The sequence below is a fragment of the Sodiomyces alkalinus genome (genome assembly GCF_003711515.1).
Source record: "Sodiomyces alkalinus F11 unplaced genomic scaffold SODALscaffold_3, whole genome shotgun sequence".
NCBI lineage: Eukaryota > Fungi > Ascomycota > Sordariomycetes > Glomerellales > Plectosphaerellaceae > Sodiomyces > Sodiomyces alkalinus.
Window position 1 is genome coordinate 599,964 of NW_021167081.1, and position 22,524 is coordinate 622,487.

Below are 22,524 nucleotides of genomic sequence, written 5' to 3' on the forward strand. Positions count from 1 at the left end.
TCAACAATGTCGCAGCCGCTTGCGACGGGGTATTCGGCATCAACTTTGTACTTTGAGTGCGTCCCCAACGCACAAGGGCACCGAGCCACAACAGGCCCGGAACAACGACCGTAGACTAGACAGCGCAGAGCTACGCCACGCCCTTCCACCATCTTGAACGGCAAGGAAAAGCGCCTCTTCCCATTCCATGCCGTCATCCTCGCTCTCGCTCCCTTGAAAACGCCCAAAGCCAGCCCCCTCCCACCGAGACAGCCGTCTTGTCCCAAAAGGTGTACATCCCCCCCCCCCCCCTTTTTTAAAAAAGAAAAGGCGTTGCCATGACGATGTGTATAACCCAACATTAGGCCGCCCCCGGTCCGTGATGGCTCCACAACAGCATCGGCCATTGGGTTGCTGGTCCCGTGGGCATCGGCGCTAGCTCCGGCGGCAGAGACCCGTCGTGCTGGCCCACAGGATCATGCGGATCCCGCGTCGGCACGCTGCCCATGCCTATCAACGCATTGGGGTTGAACCGGTCCGAATTGTTCGCCATGGCCGCCGCCCATTCCTGCCAGTTGGTGCCCTGCGCCGTGGGCTGCCGCCAGATGAAAGGATCCGCGTTCGCATCCGCATCCACAACGTGCTGCGTCGCGTGCGACGCGAATGTGAGCAAGGGATTGTCGTCCACCGACGAAACATCGTTCACGCCGCCGTGTCCAGCGTGTGCGTGTGCGTGTGCGTGGGAGTGCGCGTGGGCGTGTGCCCCACCCGAGTACATGTAGCCGGCATTTGGCCCGTACGGCGATGGGTGCGCCATCGTGCTAGCCTGTGGCGGCGGCTCTGAGTAGGTCAAGTGATGATAGGCCCCGCCACCGCTGTGACCACCGTTGTGACCGGAGGAGTCGGGATAATAGTGGGCATGTTGCTGCTGTTGTTGTTGTTGTTGCGGTGGCGGCGGGGGTAGTGGCTGTTGTGGTTGGGGTGGAGGAGGGCGATGATCATGTTGCTGTTCCTGCTGCTGATGATGCTGCCGATGATGTAGATGTTGATGTCGGGGTTGATGTCGTTGTGGTGGTGAATCTTTAGCCATCGATGGTGCTGGCGCTGGCGGTGGCCCGCCATTGGTATGCACAGCTGGTGGTGCCGAGACGGGCGCCGGAGCTGGATACGGTGGTGTCACAGCCGGTCGCTCGGATTTGATCTCGGTAGGAGACGGTGCTGTTGACGTCGCTGTTGCGGACTGCGTTTGTGACGGTGCTGCTGGTCGGGTCGGCAGTTTGCGTGTATTCGTCTTTTGATCGCGCTCTATCCACTGCAGCGTCGCTTCCACCTTGCCCCTCAGCTGTCTACTGATCAGAATGCCGGAGCCTGTAGTTTCTGGTGTCAGCAATGGGAGCGCAAAAGGGAAAGAAAGGAAAGAAAGGAAAGAAAGGAAAGAAAGGAAAGAAAGGAAAAAAGGGAAAAGGAAAAGGGAAAAACAAAAAAAAAAAGGAAAAAAGGAAAAAAGGAAAAAAAGAAGAAAAAAAAGGAACCCCACCCAAAGACGACGCTATCGAGTGAATAACCGTCAGCCAATCCTCCATGTCCGACTTTAAATGCGAAATCTCGCTCTTCGACGCCTCATATCTCCTCTCCCAGTGTGCCACCAGTGTCGTGAACATGGCCGCCGCATAGACGGACATCTGATACCACGTCAGGTCGAGACACTTGAGCTTGTCCAGGCTTCGGACCACGTCGAGCATCTTCGCCGCCGCCTCCTCGCAGATGCGCGCGTTCTCGGCGCACATCTTGGGGTCGTTGGTCATGGCCACCGAAGGGTGACGCAGGCAGAGCCGAAACTCCGTCTCCACCATCTGCACGTAGAGCTGGTACATCTGATTCTCGCCGCCCGGTCCCGGCGACAACAGGGACTCGTGGAGATCGGCCCTCCACTGCTCCAACTGCTCCTCCAAGGCCCGAACCACCGGTATGTAGTTGTTGGGTTCCCTCTTGGGCGAGTAGATGTTGGAGTACATCTCCATGAACAGCGGCGTCATTCGGAGCGCGGCCAAGCCGACGTGGTACGTGCACTGGGCCTTCGACGCCGTATCGACGCCGTCCTCGGTGAGTGCTTCGTCGGCGATGGCTTCCGGGAAATCCACGTCGTACTCCTCCACCGCAATGGGCATGGGCCGACCTAGACGACCATCCAGGGTGACCGAGACGGCAAGGATCGTCCACCAAGTGCGCTTGCGGATCTCGTTGTTCAGGTCGGTCGGTTCTCCGGGGCGTTTGATGGATCGGTGTAGGTTCAGGTCAATGGCGCGATGCATGGCAATCCTGGTCACGAGAGAACCGACGCCGGGCTTGGGAAAGCTACGGGCATGAGCGGCGATCATGGCCATGGCTTGGACCGCCGTCACAGAAGGGAGGGAAGCGAGCTCGAAGAACTTGCCGACGGCGTAGTGGTAGTGGCGGTTCGAAATGTCGTTGGCGTCGACGGCGCTTTGTGGGCTTCGCATGGCTTGTTGGTAGTAGATGATGGCTAATACCATATGCACGATGACGAGTTCCGGCGTCGAAGGCTCGAAGGTCGGGTCGTCGTAGATACGAGCCAGCTTTGTCCCAAGTTAGAGCCGCGGGGCCAACGAAGGAAGAGAAGGGAAAGGGGACAGGAGGAAGAGAAGACGGGAAGGGGACAGGAGGCCAAGCAAGTTACTCACCAATGCCATGTAGGTCGGCTTGTGTAGAACGGGATAAAACGGAAAGACGATGAAGAAGTACCATTCCGAGCATTTGAAGGCCTCTTCCTTCGGCGGGAGGTCGACACGTTGCTGGGGGTTGATGTTCATCATGGATTGTAAGAAAGCCTGGATGGACTTGTTATACAGCGGTTGGGCGACCTCGGCGCCCGGGCTGGGCTCGTCGATGTCGGGCACGTCGAACGAAGTCAGATCGATTGTGGTCCCCAGAATGGTGAGCTGGGTGCCCTTGATCGAGCTCAGAGGGGCGCTGTCGGGACCGACGCCGAGGTGGAGGGCGGCCGGGGGGGAGACGTATCGGGAGCGGGTGATGCTCTTGGTGGTGGGCATCTTCTTCCTGTGCTGATGATTCCTGACCCAGACGGAGCCGACCTGAGCCCACGAGTCCTTCTCGGCGGCGTCCTCAATCGGATGGCCTTGCTGGTCGTACGTAATTCCCGAAGGCGGATGGCCATAAGGCGCATAGTTCCAGGGCTTGACTTCGATGCCGTGATTCGCCAGGACCTTCTCGAGATCTCGAATGTGCTCCTCCATCTCCATCTTGGTGCGCTCCAACTCCTGCAAGTAACCGCGACGTTCGGTCCGGCCTGTTACGCGATCGGTGACGTAGCATTCGAGGTTGGATTGGAGGCAGTGTGAGCAGCCCTGGGGGAGGGCATCGCATCGGATTTTCCGGACCTGAAAAAAGGGACGTTGGTTGGGTTAGTTCTGAGGCTAGTTCTGAGGCTTTCCCACATTTTCCACAGCGCAAGGGATTAAGAGTGGCGCACTTTGCAGCGATCACAGGCCTGCCCGGTTCGGGTGTACTGGTTCAAGCGGTTCTTCACCTGGGCGGAAAAGTCCTCATGATTCTTGCTGTCGATGCGCGGTAGCTTGACCTTGCCCTGGGCTGTGGATACTGAGTGTGGCGGGGAGGAGACGACGGCCGGAGCCGGAACTACGGGCTGCGCGTCGCCGGGAGACGAGGCGGCCGGGTCGGCAGCCCGCTTCGCCGGACGGCCCGCGGGCATCGTCTCGAAGAAGTATTGCAACGACGAGGCCAATGCGGCTATTGATGGTGGTGAGGCGAGCAGGGCCGTCGAAATACTCGGGGGTGGTAAGAAGAAGAACAAAGACCGAGGACCCGGACCTAACAAAGAGGTGTCGAAGCAGAAGCGGGAGTGAGCACGGGCGATGAAGATTCGAGATAAACCGAGAGGGAGCGATTGTTGGATTCGGAAGCGGTGTTCGACGAATTGGCGAGGTTCGTTTAGTCGACAAAGAAGAGAAGACGACGAAGCCAAGGTCCAAGTGATCTAATGAATATCATGTGGAACCTAGAAAGGAGGGAAACGGTGGACGGTGAGAAACGTTGCCGGGTGGGTGGGTGGGGGGGAGCCGTTGTGGGCCACAGTGCGGTATAGCTATCGAACCGTCTTGTCCTGCGTCCTTGTTCGGTACCTTATGGAGAAGATACGTAGACGCGAGCCGCGGCGTACGTTCCAATCGATGGCTAATAGATCGGACGAGGAGGGTTGGTAAGATAAATTGGAGGGAGGGGCGGTTTGGTCGTCGAGGGAGAGGGAGAGGTAGGGAGGGTGTTGTCTCAGCGAAGTGGCAGACGGGAGAGACGAGGGACAAGGAGGACAAGGAGAGATACGGAGAAGAAAGAAGGTAGACGAAAAAGAGATGAACTTGGGGCGGAGAATAATAATTGGAAGGTTAGTGGATTGAACAGATGGACCGTCCTAGTCCGGCAGGCGTCAGCCCCGAGATTTTGTTGCTATTCCCAGAACAGGAGAGGATGAGGGACAACGAGAAGGGCGGGGAAAAAAGAGAAGAAGAAAAAAAGAGTGCGAGGATACCCAAGGTAGGTAACCAAGGTAAGGTAAGGAACTGTCAGGTAATGGGAAAGAAGGCAGCGGGAAAATACAAAGTAGGAAACAAAGTAGGAAAGAACCATCCCTCCCTCCTCCCCGCAAATTGCAAATGGCAAATGGCAAATGGCAAAGGCAGTCTGCCAATGTTGTGCTCCGTACGGATACCCTCTGTCGGCAGTATCTCTCCTATTCTGCGAAGATACTGTACACAATGTGGGAAAAGCAAAAGGGACAAGGCGGATGACAAGGGACGAGGACAGAAAGCGAGGGCTGAGGCCGATAACAACGGGGGTTTGTGACGGTAGAGCAAGGAAGGGCCCTGTTCGATCCGAGAGACCCCAAGAAATTGATTTGCTGTGGGGAAGAGCGGAAGTTGGACACCAAGTACGTTGTACCGGTACGTGTACACGTGTAGAGTACCTTGGTGTACAAAGCACGAAGTACCGTAATTACGAAATACGAAGTACGTCCCTTGAGCTCGTCTAGGTGTCCTATTAAGAGGCCCGGATCTGAGTCGGCATGAGGCATGAGGCATGTGCGGCATGCCTATGCCTGTGCCAGTGCCAGTGCCAGTGCCAGTGCCAGTGCCAGTACCTAACCGGTGAGCCGTTGCCGGTAGATGCACTGGGCACTGGGCACTGGACCAAGCGATCAACGATCAACGATCAACGATCGGCAGACCCAGACCCAGATCCAGCCAGACCCAGCCAAGATACGTTGGTCCGTTGTAAATGATTGGGACCCTCAAAGACCCGGGGGAGGAGCCGCAATGGAGAGAAAGTACAATGTCCTTTGAACAAATCACCAACCGTCCCAGAGCAAAGCGGAGACCACTAAAGTTCTCTGGACAGTTGCGTTCTCTGGGGGAGTGAGAGAGAAAGAAGGAAGAAAAGAGAGCGAAGGGGTGGGGGGAACGGAGCCATGAACCGGACCGGCTGAACCAATGAATGCAGTCGAGGGTGAGGATTAGGGAAGTAGAGTAGGTACATACATATACATACCTTATTATTATGTACTGTACATAGGTACTCGGGAGTATAAACATCGTGCGAACCGTGGGACCTACTACCAATAGAAGGGACTCCGTTCAACCTTTCCCTCACTCCAAGTACCTCAGCCCAAATAGACTCACGACCGTTGAGTCTTGGGCGAAAGCATGTGGTGGTATTGTATGGGTAGTAATAATATACGAGAGATGAAACATGGCGAGAAAGATGGGACGAAGACGTTTGAGTACCTTATCCCGTACGAAGTAGATTTACAAAGATTTAGCCAAGGACAAAAGCCCGAGGTGGGAAGTTGTCACGGTTGCACTTGCTCGGATATAAAGTGTCACGAAAAGGAAAGTTTGCCGCGATACAAATGAACAAAATCCCATAAAATGTTGCCAAAGTCCCTTATCATGAGGTAAAGGAGACGAACTCTGAAGTACAACGTATAAAGTAAACCAGTCTTTTCATCGTACCGAATCTCTTAAGGGGTTGGCGATCACAGGTAGGTACCCACTCGTACGGTGATTATTCTACACAAGCAGGTATCGATACCTCGTACATACGTAGGTTGTATGTACATCTGTTGCGCTGACAAAGGCCCGGTGAGAGGGGGATACAAGCGTAGTCCAGCAGGTCGGACTTAGGATGCAATGTACGTTGTACGTTATAAATTCTTGGTAAGTCTGGGGAGGCGCACGGTGGTCGTATCTGCCGTTCCCGAACGAGTTATGGATACAACGTACAGATACTCCGTACAAAAGGGTGTTTTGTGGCCCACCCGCCCTCCGTATGTACGCCACTTGGTAGTACCCGCTCCAAACGCTCTCTGTGGCTGCCCTTCCTGGGCAAACCAAGCCCAAGGTAGGCAAGCGTATTGACTCCGTACGCTGTACATGTCATTTCTACGTGTTCATGCATACTCGTGTCGTTGTATGTACATCCCGCCCTCCAGGAGCGGAGTCGTGTCACTTGTCCCGTCTTGTCTTGTCAGGAGCGAGAGCGACCTGCCGACTCGACTTCAACCGCCCTCGTGGCACCCTGTGTCATTTTAATTCCATCTCCGAAGTGTCCCAGGGACCCCGGATGCTTGACCCTCATTCGACCCTTGTTCCTTTTTTTTTCTCCTTCCCGTTCAACCACCGGCGGGTTTAATACCGCGCTTCCTTGAACGTATATATATGTATATCTCTATCCCTATGTCTACGTTGGCTGTCTACGTTGTCTGTCTACGTTGTCGGTCTACCTATACTCCCGTCTCCTCTCACTCCAACCAACCAATCGCCATTCTATTGGGTCCGACATGATCATGTGTATGCCTATGTATGTGTGTCGGTATGTAAGTTGGTTCCCTATCTACGTTGCAACGTATCCCACGCAAGTGCCTGTTGGCGCTAAAAAAGCGTGGCCGTCCTCGTCGACTCGCAAAGTGCCAACTGTCTTCTTGTTGAAGAACCGTCGTCGCATCGGGAAAGGCGCCGCATTTCGGGCCCTCGCGCTACCGGTCTCTAGCGGCGACGCCATAACCTAAACGACTCACCCCCCCACCGCAGGAACTGCCGCTTGATGTACAAAACGTACCAATCCTGTGCTGTTATTCGTAAGCTAGGGTCGGTTTATGAAGTGTATCAAGCCAATATCGAGACGAGGACTAGGTAATAAGGTAAGGTAGGCAAGGGATAATGTTGGTCGGTGATCGTCGCTTGCCGTTGCCCGCTGAGGGGATGCCCGGAATGCGTGTCCCGTGTCCAGTCGCGTTCGTCGCTGTGAGCCACACTCCTGTTTTGAACATTATCCGGCCACATTAGCCATCTGTATTCGGGCATGTTGTTGGGGGAGATATGTTTGTCAATTGACCGAGTCTTCCTTGGCCTTGCCCCCCCCCCCACCAACCCACCACCATCTAATTACTTCGGGTGACGACGTGGAAAGTCGTTCGTTAGCTGGTGGTGGGAGGTGAAGCGAATTGCCCTCCTCGGGCCGGCCCCTTTCTGCATTCTTCTTCTTCTTCTTCATTTTTTTTTCTTCCTTTCTTTTTCGGTCGGGACCATCAGGCATCTTTCTTGCCATTCGTAAAGTGGCAAATCCACCTGCGCCCGCAGGAAACCAATATCCGACTTGGGGATCGATCGCATTATTGCTGCACGTGGGCCAAGAAAGGGTTGTGTGCCCCAATCAAGCCTCAATTGTCAATTGACAATGACAAGAAGATAATAGGTATGTATGCTAGGGTTTGCCTGGCCACGTGGAAGACATGGAATCTGCTGGCGATGGGCCAGGCGAGATGGCACATGCATGCGTCGCGCATGGATCGTGATCCTACGCAACCGGTGAGCCCTGCTCTGTACGGTACGTGTGGCCCAAGGGGGTTAGGGAACACGAGATCTATGCATCGAGAGATTCATGCACCATATTGAAAGAAGCATCCCCCTGGTCAGGAGAGACGACGAGGTGATGAAGGGCCGGTATTGTGACACGAATGGGCGATGCATGTCGGTACCGTCCTTGTCGATGTTGATGGCAATGCAAGGGGAGGTCTGCCACTCAGATGCCTAGTTTACCTTGTCAAACGTTCAAGGCCGATCTGCGCGATGATACTCTGACAATCTCCGATAATCAAGAGCAACAGGTCACGGAGGTTGTTTTGTTCATCGGTCTCAAAGTTCGGATAGGATTCAGGCCTAAGAACACCATGGTCCGATCATCCCTGAATAATTTACGTGCCGTTGTACGTACCTCGGATCGTTTGGTGTGAACTCCCGATGCATAGATTCTTCGAACAAGGGTGGATCGGATGCAACAAATACAACGTACGTGTACAACGTAATTGCCGAGACATTCCCATTCGCTCTTTGTTGAGCCTTCGAGGATGGTTGTTGTTGGTGATGCAGTGATGAATGCTGGCTGCATCGAGTGACAAAGGGACCAAGAAACAAGTGAAGAGGCTGATGACTCAGCAACCGTTCAGGACGGCGGGGATGCCCCGTAATTACTCATGCCCCACGATCCCAGCAACATTTGAACCCCCCCCCCTCCATCGACGAAAACCATCGCCAACTTGAGAGTCACTAATTCATCAGCTTTCCACGAAAGGACAGCCAGAAGTCCCCTCCATCACACTTACATACTCTCCCAATTCTTCGCTATTACGATCATGCTCGAGACAGTCCCACTTGAGCTGATCCCGCCCACGCACTCCGTCCATGTCGGCTTCTACCGCAACGTCCGCAACTCGGCAAAATTACAATCGCACCTCCTCGCCCGCAACACGGACTTCGAATACGCCTTTGTCGACGCCTCCGTCGTGTCCTCTCGCGTCCACCTCTTATCCGCCGCTTTCAGGGCGCTCACAGCTCAACTATCCGGGACCCTCAGAACCCCGAATGTCCACTCGGAACTTGTCACTTCCCTGAGCCCTTCGCATAATGTAATAAACCACCATGTTTTGACATTGAAATATGATTTCCAAGATGACTTCCTCACGAGCAACAAATAGCTGACAGAAGGAACCGAAACGAGTAGATCGCGGATGCATACCGTCGCTTCGGCATCGGCCCCGACACGAAAGATCTCCTCGTCGTCAAGATCACCTTCCCCACCGATGCTGTCCCTACCCCGCCCTCGCGCGAGCAAATCCAGAAGCACCTAGACGAGAATGTCGAGGGCACGCCCACTGACTTCTCCGACGAGGCCATTGCGGAGGTTACGGATTGGGGGAAGGTGAAGAAATATTACAAGCTCAACGGGTTGCCGTGGCTCGACGCCATCAAGGATCAAGAAGAGAGCAGGGGACAGATGCAGGGGCTTGTGTTGGGGGCTATGGCGCTGCGTGGTGTCTAGATGCCGTGGGACTTTTTTTTTTCTTCGAGAACGGCCAGAAACTAAAAGAAAAAAGGAAAGAAAAGAAAAGAAAAGAAAAGGCAGATGGTGCGGAATCGTTGCAAAGTCCCGGCCCCATGATAGTAGACCGATTTCTCGAGGTAAAGTAACATCAATTCGCTCTTGCTAGACGTTCTATCCTCTAACCATGCGCAGTTGGACTCGGCATGGGTCGGTGTCACGTTCCCTATCGCTCTCGCTTCTCCCCCAACGCCCAACAGACAAACAGACAGAAAAGAAAAGGGATAAAAAAACTGAAAGCAAGGAGGAAAAGGAAAAGCAAAAACAAGAGAAGACAAGAGAGAAAAAAAAAAGAAGAAAAAAGAAGAAAAACCCCCGGCCTACGACGTCAACCCGACAGTCTGCTTCGCTCTCCGCACCAGCTCACCCCACATAGCATCTCGCCCCGCGCGCGTCCTCTGCACAGCATCCCGGTTCTCGTACGCCCGTCGGAGAAGGTACTTCATGCACTCGCCCGTGGATCCCCAGACGAGGTACTTGTACGTCTGCAGCGTCTTGCCGCCCTGTCTCGCCGCCGCCGCCGTCGTCGTTCCCTTCTTCGCCGACACGAGCTCGCAGCTGATCTCGTCGGCCATGCCCTGCAACTGCCCGAAGGCGACGTCGATCTTCGCCTCGCCCGCCTCGCAGATGGCCCGCGCGCGACGCACCGACTCTGCATTATGCGAGGCCACCACCAAACTGGCCTCGGGGAACGGCGGCCCTTCCGCGCCCGCGCCCGCGCCCTCGCCCTCGCCCGCGTTTCCAATTTCCTGTTTCCGGCTGCGGCTGCGGCTGCGGAACACGTCCCCCCACTGCCGCCGGAGCATGCTCGCGGCGATGGCATCGTACGCGGCGTCCGTATCGGCCTTGGTGTCGTGGATGAGATGCCGCGGGTCGGACCCGAGGTAGGCCCCGCGCACGAGCTTCACGCCCAGCGTGAAGCCGCCGTCCCGCGCGGCGACCAGGTGCCGCGCCAGCGTGGCCGGCGTCGATTTCAGGTACGCCTGGTAGGTCCCGTAGATGACGGCGCGGCCGGGCTCGGTGTTGTACCTGCGCATGTAGTCGAGGGTCCAGTCGTCGATGCCGGGCTGCAGGGCGGCCTGTTCGGCGTCGAAGAGGAGGCGGACGCCGTGCTCGGCCGCGCAGGCGCACACGCGGTCGATGGCTTCCGCGAGGGCGGGGGGAGGCGGGAGGCGCTCGGAGAGGGAGTAGAGAGCCTGGCGACCCGCGCCGGTGAACCTTGGAAAATAACAATGTCAGCAACGCGGACTGAGGAACTGAAATAACAATCGGCAACCCATCAAATGACATGCTGAGCGGGGATGGTTCGGTGAGTGTGTCCCCTGGTAAACTCACTTCAAAGCGACAAAATCTCCCGGCTGCGCCAACTTGACGGTGGTTTCCGTCGCCTCAGCCCACGGCACGATTTCGTTCTTGATGCAATCCGCCGCCGCCTCAGGCCCGTCACCGCCGCACGAAGCCAAGCCCCGCGCCTGGGTTTCAGACAAGACGACCTCCTTTGCGTAACCCAAGATGACGCCGGTGAACCCGATATCCTTGAGCCGGCGGATCGTCTGCCGGACCTCTTCGGGACGCTCGCCGGCGCAGAACTGAGCGTAGAAGGTCTTCTTGAGGAACCAACGGAGGACCGGATTGCGGTCCGGGTTGAAGAAGGCGTTGGAGCTATGAGCCAGGACACTCATGACACGGAGGGAAGGGCGTAGGAGGACCGGGGAGGAGGAGACGGTGGTGGTGAAGAGGGAGCGGACGATCATGGAAAGAGGCAGGAGGGAGAGAGGGGCGTGAGAGGGCATCCTCGGTTGTTCGGGCGCCGGGGTCGGCGTGTTAGAGGGCGGCGCATGAGGGTCGGCGAGGAGGCTGCTGTTGTTCTTGGAGGAAGTGTGGATAGGAGTCTTAGCCGGAGGAGAAGGGCTTCCACTCGTCGTCGCGACGACAGTGGTGGCGTCTTCAGAAAGTTGTTTCCTCTTCAGCGTCGAAATAGGTCGTCGATAGGTGAGAAGAGTGAGGAGGGGAGAGACACCCGGTCTTGGACCTGCGGTGCGACGATGATGGATGACGGCCGCCGCCTCGCGTAGCATGAGAGGCGAGGCGGCCGTCCTGGACACCGCAGGGAGAGAAAGCGTAGAGATGAATGCCATTAAGTTCTGTTTTGTCTATCGTGATGTGGAAGAGGGGATGAACGAGTTCAGGTGAGATCACGGAGGGAGGGGATCTATTGTACCCAAGGTTGGTTTCCGTTGGTTTCCTACCTTACTCCACGATAAAGCTAACCAGATGATGACCCAACCATGGCGAAACCTTGTAGACGTAAATAGCCAAGGGCGGCTCCTTCGTTGTACTTCGTACGAAGACGAGAGACGGATTGACGGCTAGATTGGGCCTTTATCAAAAGTCAATGCGGTGTGCCCAGTAACCTTCGCTGCATTTATCTCCGATTTCGCAGACAAGGCAAACGTCACCCCTCTTTTCAAAGGTTCGAACTTCCCAACCCATCTTTGTTTTGTTTCGGTGTGCGTGCTGATAACAGTTCGAGAATGTTCATTCGGTCGCGGTCGCCCCCCCCCCCCCCCCCTGGTTCGAACATGCCGGTACTCCCGTAGCTCGTGCAGCTCGTAATCATGACGCCGGCGCCGGCGTTAGCTAATAGCTCTCGTTGGTTCCCCGGCGTTGGTGCTTATCAGGCGTCACGTGAGACAACTAATGCCGTAGATAACCGTGGGGGGAAAAGAGACAAACAGTTGGTCAATCGGCGCCGGCGGGGAATAGTAGGAATGTGGGTATTGTTTCGAATCAGACTCGGGCTTGGTTTGACACGGATCATGTGTTCGAGACGTGTGACAAGAGTGACAAGCGTTGACTGGTGACACAATGCCACCGCCACCGTTTACCTTTGGCTTTGGCCTTGTATCTTGGCAGGCGCTTCCTTTGAGGAACGACCACTGACCACGTGGTGTCGTCCTTCGAATGCGTTCATCGTGGCGGTTGGCGCTGTGTGCCCAAAGCTTCCCCTTTTCCTCGAGGGCCGGTTTTCGGCCACATGTTTTTGGGAAGGCCGGATCGGATACCTTCCGGTTGGACGCGGGTTTAGGGGACGAGGGGCCTCGTGACCGATGACAGCTCGAAGCACGGACCGACCGGACAGGATGCAGCGAGCATGATTGCAGTACAACGTACGTACTCTGTGCCTTAGCATGAGGCCAGCCAGGGCTATGCATCACACCGCCCTCTCATCCGCTTTTTCTCCAGGTCTGGTGATTTCCATCTTCATTGCTGGCTGCCGATTGGGACCTGAATCGCCGGCGGAAGAATTCAACGTAGCCGATGTGCCTTCCACGGACTAGGCCAACAATATCTTGTAAGCCACCGTAGACGAGGCCAAAGAGTAGGCCCTGTCTTGCCGTCCTGGCGGCGGTGGGGAGGGAGAAGCGGTCTAGGGAGGTTCCCATGTCAGCATGAACGAAGGCCAGCGGCCGGCCGTTTTGGTTGATCACCCTGGTGGAGACGAGATGACTATCGGAAGAGAAGGACGGACTGCCAGCTTTTTCACTCACTCCACAAACTGAAACCACCTGCCACGGTCAAGCTGGCGAGGACGGTGCTCAACAGATCCGTGGATCCACGGCATCGGTCAATGGTGCTCTCGAGACCGAAGGCCATGAGCGACCAGAACCCGACGCGGGCGCCCATCCGAAACCCCTCGCGCAGGCCGCCGTACATGGTATGGTAGTTCTTGGACTTGTGGTAGAGATACCAGCCCGTCGTGGTCGTGGGCATCTTGTGGGCGTGCTCGGCCCGGAAGCGCAGCTGGGCCGTACGGCTGCCCTGGATGAGGCCGAGGGTGTAGCCCATACCGAAGCCCACGAGGCCGGCGGCGGGAATGCGGACGGGCGTTGGCATGGAAAGTCGGGACTCGGACGGAGGGCGGACAAGGTCCAGGGATTCGGCTATTGAGGGCATCGAAGGCGCTGGGCGCGTTGGGGAGGTCGCGTTCATGACAGCAATTGTCATGAAAAAAAAAAATGAAAAAAAAAAAAACCGGGCGCAGAAGAAAGAACCCCAATTATGAAGGGTGGTTTACTTTCCAGGAGGCGAGCGACTGGCCATTGGAGTTTTCAGTGATGTTGAGGTTGGGCTGCAGATTTCTCCAGCTAGGTAGTATCCTAAATAGCGATGCGAGGTTTTTGGAGATGCCTTGGCCATTCTTCGGCCCTGGCGCCCTGATTGGGCCGAGGAGGTACACGCTGTCAGGTGACCACGCATTGCGCGGAGGAGCAGTGTTAAAGCGATGGATGTATGGATAAGGTACCTTATTATTAGGAAGCAAAATGGTGACGGAAATAAGGTACTTCGTGTATGTACTTCGTGTATGATTTACAAAGGCGGTTCCTGGGTGGCCAATCAGAACTAGTAGCCAAGGATGACAGCTACAGCTGCTGGCGCTTGGATGCCAGTCGCATATCCGACGCCTCCGAATATCCTCACCCGAAATGAAACCACAGAGGCCGGTGAATCTGCGAACCAATATAAGCGACCACGGAGTATTTCATAGCACCTTTTTGCCTCTACCACCATGGTGAGTCCAGTCTTTCATCTTCGTATCTTCGTTTGAACATGAGATGTTCTATTACTCACATAAATCGATCTAGCCCCGCCACCAAGACATGGATGACCCCATCTGGTCGATCCGCTTCAAGCACGGCGTTCACACCGTCCTGCTGTTCATCGATAGCATGAAGCCCTTCTCCGAGGTCACCAGCACGCTTCTCGAGATCTTGCGCGAGCGCTACCCTGACGGCCTGACCCTCAACCACACAGACGGTGCGCCTTCCACGAAGCTGCCTCCCCCGGGCTCCGACATGCCGCGCATTGCTTATGGTGTCCCCCATAATCCCAACGACCTTTCCCAGGGGTGGCGCGAGCTGCCTGTCAGGCAGACGGATATCCCATTGGACTCGCCCATCAAGAACAACGGCGTTGTGGCCTTCACTTTCGTCTCCGATGACAGGGACGAGCTGGAAGAGGTCGATTTTGTGGTGGATGTGCCCAGCTTTGAGGATGAGTACGATGAGAATGAAGAACAGGAGAAATAGGACAGGAACAGCGCCATCGGGAGGTCGATGTTGATACTCGTTTTCCTGCTGTGGTCTACTCCAAGGAGAACCGTGACGAGTATGAAGGAAGCTCGGGAAAGCTTGAGACTTGAGAACGAAGGACGATAGGAAACATGGGCGCGATATTATCATCGGCACTGTATTTGGTATTGGCTATGGCTGGTTTACGACGGCGTTCCGGCTCAAGAGTAGGGAAACGGTTTAGATACGAGTGGTGCTGGTGCTCTGCTCATCTCACTGTCACTTTGAGAGTTGAGCTGTTTTTCCGAAGTACCGTACCGCCGTACCGTACCTTGAAAAAGTACCTAGTTCGTGATTACCTCGTAATTACCGTAAGGTAAGGTACCTTACCTTAGGTAAGTAAGGTACCTCCTCCGTACTCCGTACAGGGGGTTCAATCTGTGCCTGTCCCACAAAACAACACCCCCTGACACATGTGCCATCTGATTCGCAGGCCCCTCGAATTGCAAATTCAACCCCCAAATCGAGTCCGGCGCAATAGTCAACGCCTTTTTCCCGAGACCTTTTCCCCCTTCCCCCTTCCCCTGACACCTCATACCCATTCGCACATCGCTACCCTTCACCATCCCCCCAACATTGGCTGGCCGTCTCCCACGACGCCGGCTGCTGGATGCCGCCGCTTACATGTCCCTCGCGGTCATCCTACGCCATGGTCTCCGCCTCCTGGTTCCCCTGGCGGTAGCCTCGACTCTTTACCTCTACCTTTACCCAGTATTTCTAGGATGCGCCTTTCCCCTCCCCGCGACGGCTCGCCACGGCAGTACCGGCAAGGACTCCTCTAGTCCCGTCGGCGAGACCGTCGGCGAGACTGCCGACGACTGGTCTGCCTTCTTCGAAGCGGCACGGCAACACCTCCTCCCCCTGCCCGTGCCTTCGCCCACCGGTGCGCGTCCGGCCCCCTTCCGCCTGCTCGCCCTGGGAGATCCCCAGCTCGAAGGCGATACCTCGATTCCCAACCTGACTGGTCCCCGTCTCCCGCATCTTACGAGAGCCATCGAACGCCTCACATCGAAGACGTCCCCCGATTCCCTGCCCGACCGTGTCCGCCATGCTCTACACGACTGGGTCGACTTCCTCTTCGAAGACATCCCGACCGAGGTGGGATCGCTCCGGAAGCGCATCGACCTCTTCGGCAACGACTTCTACCTCGCCCACATATATCGTACCGTCCACTGGTGGACCAAGCCGACCCACGTCGCCGTGCTGGGCGACCTGGTCGGGAGCCAGTGGATCAAGAACGACGAGTTTGACCGCCGAGGCCGCCGCTACTGGCACCGCGTGTTCCGCGGCGCCGAGCGCGTCCCCGACCGGCTAGCCGCCTACCCGGCCATGGAGTACGAGCTGTCCGCCTACCTGGACGACGAGGACGCCGCCACGGCCCGCTGGTCGCGCCGCGTCATCAACGTGGCCGGCAACCACGACATCGGGTACGCCGGCGACATCAACCGGGAGCGCTTTGACCGCTTCGAGCGCGTCTTCGGCAAGGCCAACTACGAGCTGCGCTTCGAGCTGCCGGTGCGCGACCCGGCCGTCAACGCGACGCTCTTCGACGGCAAGGCCAAGACCAACCTCGAGTCGGAACGCCTCGCGCCCGAACTCCGCGTCGTGGTCCTCAACTCGATGAACCTCGACACCCCGGCGTCCGACGCCCGGCTGCAGGACGCGACCTACGCGTTCGTCAACGACGTCATCCGCACCTCCGCCGCCGTGGAGTTCGACGGCACCTTCACCCTCGTGCTGACCCACATCCCGCTCCACAAGCCCGCGGGCGTGTGCGTCGACGCGCCGTACTTCTCCTTCCACCCGGCCCGGTCCGGCGGCGTCGGCGGCGGCGGCGTCAAGGAGCAGAACCAGCTCTCGGCCGACGCGACCAGGGGGTTCCTGGAAGGCATCTTCGGCATGAGCGGCGACCCGGACGCCCGTGGCCGCGGCAGGGGCCGTCCCGGCGTCATCCTCAACGGCCACGACCACGAAGGGTGCGACTCTTACCACTTTATCCGGCAGGCGAAGGACGACGACGACGGGAACAGCCGCTCCTGGGAGGCGGCGCGCTGGCCTGACGCGGTGACAAACGGTACCGTGGGCCGAGACGACGTGCCGGGTGTCCGGGAGATCACGGTCCGCAGCATGATGGGCGATTTTGGCGGGAATGCCGGGTTGCTGAGCGCTTGGTTTGACGAGGAGAGCTGGAGCTGGAAGTTCGAATACGCCACGTGCGCGCTGGGGAAGCAGCACTTTTGGTGGGTGGTTCATGTTTTGGACCTTGTCACCGTTGCCGTGGCCATCGCCTATGCTGTCTTGACCAGGCTGGCTGGTGGTGGGAGGGAGCAGAACGCCGGGGGAAAAGGTAGCCAGGGCGGTTCTCGCTCTGCGACGAGGTCTCCCTCCCAGACGTTTGGGGGCACCGGGCTCAAGGGGACACTCAACGGGACACTCAACGGGAAGACCGCTTCCGTTGGAAAGGAGGCAGAATTGGCCAAGACGCCGTAGCGTTTGCTACGTTCCGAGTTGTACATTAGCGTATATGTGTATAGATATATATATCCTACGATTACCTGCATAGGGTACTAATATGAGACGGTCTGAATGCTCGATGCCCAGCGTAACTGCCTTAGGCATCGTCCATTTCCGGAGGCAACTCATCGCCTTTCCTCCTTGGACATACAATATGCAAAGTGCGAAGACTTGATATGTCCTCCTGCGGGTAGCCACATCATGCTATTCGGAACGCCCAAACACCGAACAGCCCTCCTCCTCCGCCCCTCGTTACCCAAAACCACCACAGACAACCCCCCTCTTCGACGAGCTTTCAGTGCATGTGCTACAAGCAACGCTGAACGACAAAAATGCGCGGTTATCCTTCGGCCCTTGGGTCCCGGAAAACGGGTGTGACAGCACCAAGCTGTTTGCGGCGTCTTTTCGACCACAGCAGGCGCCGTGTCACGATCGGACGGGATGTGATAGCGGCCCCTCTCCTTTTTTCTTTCTTTTTTTCTTTTCTTTTTTGAGAATTTGACTTGAGAAGCCGACACTGTGTCTCTGAACGTGTCACTCGTTATATCTGTCCTATGTAACCGCGGATGTCGTGTCGTGTCGTGTCGACATGTTTCCGGTCCGTCCCTCTTGCACAACCGGGAGGCCAAGGGGAAGAGACGGACAAACGTCCTTCGTTCCCTGTGTGTCCTGTCTGACGATGTGAACGGCGGCTGTGAGGACTTATAGTGCGGGGAGTGAGACATGGCAACATCGCTGTCGACGTAAGGGTGGAACTGGAGGTCTATTATGAGAGTAGTATAATAAGGCATACAAAGGCTGCTTCAAGGAAGTCTTGTGGTCGAGCAAGTTGATGCTCCGTCGTCGGGAACAACACTTTAAGAAGGATGGAAAGAAATCGAAAAGATTCTACCTAGAAGCCATCCATCAACACCTTGCCCTTGAATATCAACCTCCAAGCTGTCTTGACCGTGGCCGCCTAAGCTTTCTACATCAGCTCGCCATCCACCATAACTAGTAAAACCATAGAAAGATCCACGTCGTTGTCGTTGCCCAAGAGAAATACGTTCGAACAAGGAGAAACACGATACTCGAAAAGACGAATGTGATTGTAGCAAGTTTGAACGGTCCATGTTTGTAGGGAAAACACAAGTTGCTGCCCTTGGTCCGGCTGAGCTCTTCGAGAGTTTCGACGAATAGAGATAGAATTTGGCCTCTACAGACAGCCTATTGTACAAGGTTGGTTGGTTTTTTTTCTCGTAACAATACACGCAACGCGCGATTCCGCGACGTTTCCCGAATCTATATGTTAGGTCGTGGGGCATCCCAAGGCCTTCCCGATGAGACCAAACAGCCCGCTCCCAACGGCGCCGCCGCCGCCCTGTACTAATCCCACAATACCTATCACAAGATGATTTGTAGCTTTCGTTGGGGTTGTTAGAGCCGGAAAAAAGTAAGAGGTGTCGAGATGTTCGTCCCAGGTGGATGGCAGGAAGGAGGGCGATTAAAAAAAAAAGAAAAGAAAAGGGGGGACGACGAATCCTTTCTTTAAGCCGTCTTCTCCCCCGGGGACGGGTTATCCTTCTTGGCCGGGACGAACCACCCCGCAAAGGAACCCATCATGCTGTTCATGGCCTCCTGTTGCATCTTCTCCTGCATGGCGGCCTCCTCCTTGAGCCACTGCTCGCCGTTCTCCCGGATGGCCCTCTCCAGCTCCAGGTAGTTCCGCTGGCCGCGCTCCCGCGCAATGTCCTGCAGCATCTTGCCCTGCGCAAAGGCCTCGGCCGGCGTGAGCTCGCCGTCGGCGGGGGCCATCATGCTCATGTTGGACGGCTTGAGGCCCAGCATGTTGCCCAGGATGCCCATGCCGGACGGGGTCTTCTTCCTGCCCTTCTGGGCTTCGATTTGCTTGTTGAACTCGGCCCGCGCCATGGCCTCGCGCCGCGCGAACTCGGTGGGGATGTGCTTGCCGTCGAAGGACTTGAGCACCTTGCGCACGTCGCCGTACTGCATCGTGTGGATGTACTCGAGGAAGGGGATCAGGCTGACGAGCTCCTTGTCCGTGGGGTCGCCCGTCCACTTGTCCAGGATGATGGCGTTCGCGGGATGGTTGCGGACGTGTTCGGGCTTGGTGTCGATGACGATGACCTTGGAGAGGTCGCGGTTGAGATAGGAAAGGTCCTGTGATATGGGTCAGTGGGAAGAGGCAAGGGAAAGGGAAAAGAATGGAAAGACATGATGGAAACAAACGCACCTTGATGATTTCACCGTCTTGATACTTGGTGGCCTCGCGATACAGTGGCCAGGTGATCAACCGGAAAGGATCGAGCTTGCGGACGAGCGGCTCACCCATGGCAAACGGGACGGTGGTGAAAAGGACGAGTTCGTAATACTGGCTGAGGTAGCGGAGGAAGTAATCGATGCCGGGCCGCTTGGCTATCCTCCAACCGTGCTCGCGCGACCACTCGCTGTGCACCAGCATGTCCTCCAAGCTTATGCAGAGCGTATAAGGGCGCTCAAAAGAAGGGTCCGGGTCGGGGAGGAGCTTCTCAAAGGCCGGCTCCTGGTAGTAGTTGAGGAACTCCTTCATCCGGGTCGACGCGCGGTTCCACCACAGCCCGACGCCCCAGCCGTTCGGCACGTCAGCATGGCGCTCGGCATCTTGGGGGTCCTCCCAGTTGCGGCCGAGGTAGACGATGCTGCCGGCGCCGAGGAGGAGGAAGGCGGCGAACATGCGGTTGGCGAGCTGCTGGCGCTTCCGCTCCGACGACGAAACGTAGGCCGAGTCGGGAAGTTCGCCCTTGGCGCGACCCCCGCCATAGGCTTCCTCGTCGGCGATGGCCTGAAGGGCCGACCGTCCACTCTTGCCGGCCATCTCGTACTCGAGGGTAGAGGGGATACCCTGGGTGAGGTCGGGGAGGGGGCCCGTCGGCGCCTCTGGTTCTGTTTCTCCGCCCTTGGCAGCAGCCTCGTTGCGGGACTCTTTCGCGTTGGCGGCGTCTGGGGTATCCTTGTCCTTGGGGGTTTGTGCTGCAGATTCAGGTCGCGAGCCAGAATAAGGCTGCTTGGTCTCGTCGCTACTCGGCTTCTGGCTTTCTGTAAGATCGGGCTCGTTGTTTTTGGAATAGGACCTGCGCCATGAGATGGAAGCAACGAGAGGTGATCTGGCGGCCGGTTGCGCCGCAGCGGCAGGGCGGAGCAACGCGGCCCGGAGGCGCGCAGCTCGGGCTGCCCTACACAGCATGACGGGTGGGATACGGTTCGCGGAGTCAAAAAAGAAATCAATGTATCTCGCTGCCGTATCTCAATTAGGATGACAAAAGTGGTGTAGGGGTCGTGGGCGCCATCCAATGGATACGAGGTTTGTGATGTCGAGGCCGAGTCCGATGTTCCCCTTAGTAGCTCGACACCTGATAAAAGAAGGGAGAAGGCTCTGGAAATTTTCGAGAACCTGCAGGCGGCTGCAAAACGCAACTCGAGGCGTCACTGGCACTGTGGTCCGAGCTCCTCCGTTATCTGCCGAGGATCAGCCGGTAATCGATAGAGATAACTGTGGGGCAGGACATATTACGTACGTACGGCTACGGATACTTCGTACGTGTACTCCTCTCTCGTCTCCACGAAAAGGTACACGTCAAATGAGGTCATTTCTTGTGGTCCTGGGCGAGATGGCCCAATCATAGCATACGAAAGAAAGTCTTCATCAGCACCAGCTCACGTGCCGACTTTGGTTCGGATGGTTCCCGCCCCGCATTGAGTGGCTGCAACTCTCCGCTCCGTCGACACCATTACCGTAAACTCAATCCCTCCTTCCCCTCTCCCTCTTCGCATATGGACAGGCTATGCTGTCTTCTCCTTTTCCTCTCTCCTCTTCTTCCTACATCCTCATTCTGGTAAACACGACATAGCTCCGCTTTAGTCCTCATCTTTATCGACTTCTTTACCGCCACGATGGATGCGCTGAGTGCTGCGTTCTAGAGGGTGGTCCCTTTCCGATCCTGAATCTCCGTCCAGTATCACTATGGGACCACCCTCTGTGATCCGTCGCGTCCACCGAGACCCCGGACATTCATACTCTGCGATTTGAACGCGAAACCGAATAGTACCTCTACTGCTTCAATTGACTCAACCATTATCGACGTGGTCAGCGCTTGTCATTCACTGGTCGAAAGCCTTGATTCATCCCGTGAAAATCTCTGCGATTGCCATCTACTCCAACTCGCCACTTCATAGGTTCAGCCCACCACATCACCGAACGTTGCCCTGTCTCCTGTCGCCGTCCCCGTCCCCGTCCCTGCACCTCCGACGACTGCCTAAACAGCCACGATCGGTTATCAACAGATCACTCTATACCTTCTGCGTCCATTTGACCCCCCGTATCAGCGAATCTTACCATGGTTCGCCGCGTAAAGGCTTCGCGGGCCGTTGGTCCAGCCGTGCTCCCGACACCCGTGCCTTCGAACCAGGCCACCCCCCTCAGCTCGGCCTATCCGTCCACTTATGCCTCGGACACCGAGTGGGCCGGCGATGTAGAAAGCATCCCTATCGGTTCCCTTTCTCTGAACGCCTCCGAGCCCAAGCAGACTGAGAAGCCTTTCCCGCTCCTGTCGCTCCCTATCGAGCTGCGGCTCAAAGTCTACGACTTCCACTTTGCAAACGCAATCACGGCGGGTCGTGTCGTCGATCTCGATCCGGACAACCACAAAACGATGCGGAAACTCTTCGCCCTGTTCAAGACGTGCCGTACCGTGTACAACGAGGCGTCGCATCACTACTACAGCACCAGGACCTTTCGCATCTTCCCCACCCACCCCGGCCGATTCTTCAAGACGAAGAAGCCCCTCCTCGCGCGTCTGAAAGCCGCCAAGCGGTCGCAGCTGACCTCGCTCGAGCTTCGCCTGGGCCCTGGCTGGAGTAAGCCGCCCCCGGGCTGGGTCGTCAATCCGGCCCTGGGCCTCAAGGACTGCGTCAACGTCCGCCGCCTCACCGTCTTCGTCGAGTGCGACCCGGGCGATAACGTGTTCAACGGGTTCCGGCGCGCCGACGGCTTCTACGAATCCTTCTCCCGAGACTTGCTCAAGGACGTGCTGGCCGGGCTGCCGGGGGTGAAAGCCGTGCATTTCGACGCGTGGTCCAGTGTGAAAAAGTCGGGGGCCATGATGCAGGGCCTCTTCGACGTGGTCTTGTCGCACGATCGAGAGGTCCGCTGGGGACCGGAGCGGGGGTGGACCGGCGGCATCGATGGAGAGGAGGTCCAACAAGGGCACAGCAACTCGTCCAACGTTGTGCAGATCCCTTCTCCCGTCCTGACGCTCCAGCCGTGGCAGGGACAGCTCGTTGCAGTGTAGGGTTTTGCAAGGGAAAAATAATGCATCAGGCTTTTTTTTTGGGTTTTTTTCATGGTTCGGCTTCGACTTTTGCTCTCTCGTTA

The 22,524-nt window shown here is 56.7% G+C and overlaps 10 protein-coding genes across 10 annotated transcripts; 5 read left to right on the plus strand and 5 right to left on the minus strand.

The window, feature by feature from the left end:
- Positions 1-340: 340 nt before the first annotated feature.
- On the minus strand, positions 341-3,730 carry SODALDRAFT_339120 (hypothetical protein; the record flags this gene model as incomplete). Its single annotated transcript, XM_028612833.1, has 4 exons — positions 341-1,347; positions 1,517-2,576; positions 2,682-3,398; positions 3,491-3,730. The coding sequence occupies 4 exons, from the start codon at positions 3,728-3,730 to the stop codon at positions 341-343; spliced, it is 3,024 nt and encodes a 1,007-aa protein (XP_028467459.1).
- Positions 3,731-4,688: 958 nt separating this feature from the next.
- Positions 4,689-7,080, plus strand: SODALDRAFT_358067 (hypothetical protein; the record flags this gene model as incomplete). The annotated part of the gene is made up of 10 exons (XM_028614062.1): positions 4,689-4,714; positions 4,803-4,870; positions 4,945-4,976; positions 5,141-5,299; positions 5,397-5,447; positions 5,533-5,538; positions 5,689-5,748; positions 6,379-6,453; positions 6,524-6,636; positions 6,972-7,080. 10 exons carry the CDS (start codon positions 4,689-4,691, stop codon positions 7,078-7,080), a joined length of 699 nt encoding a protein of 232 aa, XP_028467460.1.
- Positions 7,081-8,260: 1,180 nt separating this feature from the next.
- SODALDRAFT_349829 (CGI121 protein) lies at positions 8,261-9,694 on the plus strand (the record flags this gene model as incomplete). Its single annotated transcript, XM_028613441.1, has 4 exons — positions 8,261-8,296; positions 8,339-8,378; positions 8,667-8,995; positions 9,091-9,694. The coding sequence occupies 4 exons, from the start codon at positions 8,261-8,263 to the stop codon at positions 9,406-9,408; spliced, it is 723 nt and encodes a 240-aa protein (XP_028467461.1). The 3' UTR covers positions 9,409-9,694.
- A 94-nt stretch (positions 9,695-9,788) lies between these two features.
- SODALDRAFT_339122 (proline dehydrogenase) lies at positions 9,789-11,261 on the minus strand (the record flags this gene model as incomplete). Its single annotated transcript, XM_028612834.1, has 2 exons — positions 9,789-10,686; positions 10,804-11,261. 2 exons carry the CDS (start codon positions 11,259-11,261, stop codon positions 9,789-9,791), a joined length of 1,356 nt encoding a protein of 451 aa, XP_028467462.1.
- A 1,434-nt stretch (positions 11,262-12,695) lies between these two features.
- Positions 12,696-13,425, minus strand: SODALDRAFT_273478 (hypothetical protein; the record flags this gene model as incomplete). Its single annotated transcript, XM_028607904.1, has 2 exons — positions 12,696-12,898; positions 13,020-13,425. The coding sequence occupies 2 exons, from the start codon at positions 13,423-13,425 to the stop codon at positions 12,696-12,698; spliced, it is 609 nt and encodes a 202-aa protein (XP_028467463.1).
- A 523-nt stretch (positions 13,426-13,948) lies between these two features.
- SODALDRAFT_331768 (hypothetical protein) lies at positions 13,949-14,897 on the plus strand. Its single transcript, XM_028611537.1, has 2 exons — positions 13,949-14,041; positions 14,115-14,897. Exons 1-2 carry the CDS (start codon positions 14,039-14,041, stop codon positions 14,556-14,558), a joined length of 447 nt encoding a protein of 148 aa, XP_028467464.1. The 5' UTR covers positions 13,949-14,038; the 3' UTR covers positions 14,559-14,897.
- Positions 14,898-15,124: 227 nt separating this feature from the next.
- Positions 15,125-17,184, plus strand: SODALDRAFT_331769 (hypothetical protein). The gene has a single exon (XM_028611538.1). The coding sequence runs from the start codon at positions 15,225-15,227 to the stop codon at positions 17,088-17,090; it is 1,866 nt and encodes a 621-aa protein (XP_028467465.1). The 5' UTR covers positions 15,125-15,224; the 3' UTR covers positions 17,091-17,184.
- SODALDRAFT_135052 (hypothetical protein) lies at positions 17,166-18,287 on the minus strand. Its single transcript, XM_028606741.1, has one exon. It carries the CDS (start codon positions 17,903-17,905, stop codon positions 17,240-17,242), a length of 666 nt encoding a protein of 221 aa, XP_028467466.1. The 5' UTR covers positions 17,906-18,287; the 3' UTR covers positions 17,166-17,239.
- Positions 18,288-18,641: 354 nt separating this feature from the next.
- On the minus strand, positions 18,642-20,337 carry SODALDRAFT_274413 (NIF-domain-containing protein; the record flags this gene model as incomplete). The annotated part of the gene is made up of 2 exons (XM_028607941.1): positions 18,642-19,274; positions 19,348-20,337. The coding sequence occupies 2 exons, from the start codon at positions 20,335-20,337 to the stop codon at positions 18,642-18,644; spliced, it is 1,623 nt and encodes a 540-aa protein (XP_028467467.1).
- Positions 20,338-21,487: 1,150 nt separating this feature from the next.
- SODALDRAFT_323027 (hypothetical protein) lies at positions 21,488-22,441 on the plus strand (the record flags this gene model as incomplete). Its single annotated transcript, XM_028609779.1, has 1 exon — positions 21,488-22,441. The coding sequence occupies one exon, from the start codon at positions 21,488-21,490 to the stop codon at positions 22,439-22,441; it is 954 nt and encodes a 317-aa protein (XP_028467468.1).
- Positions 22,442-22,524: the final 83 nt, after the last annotated feature.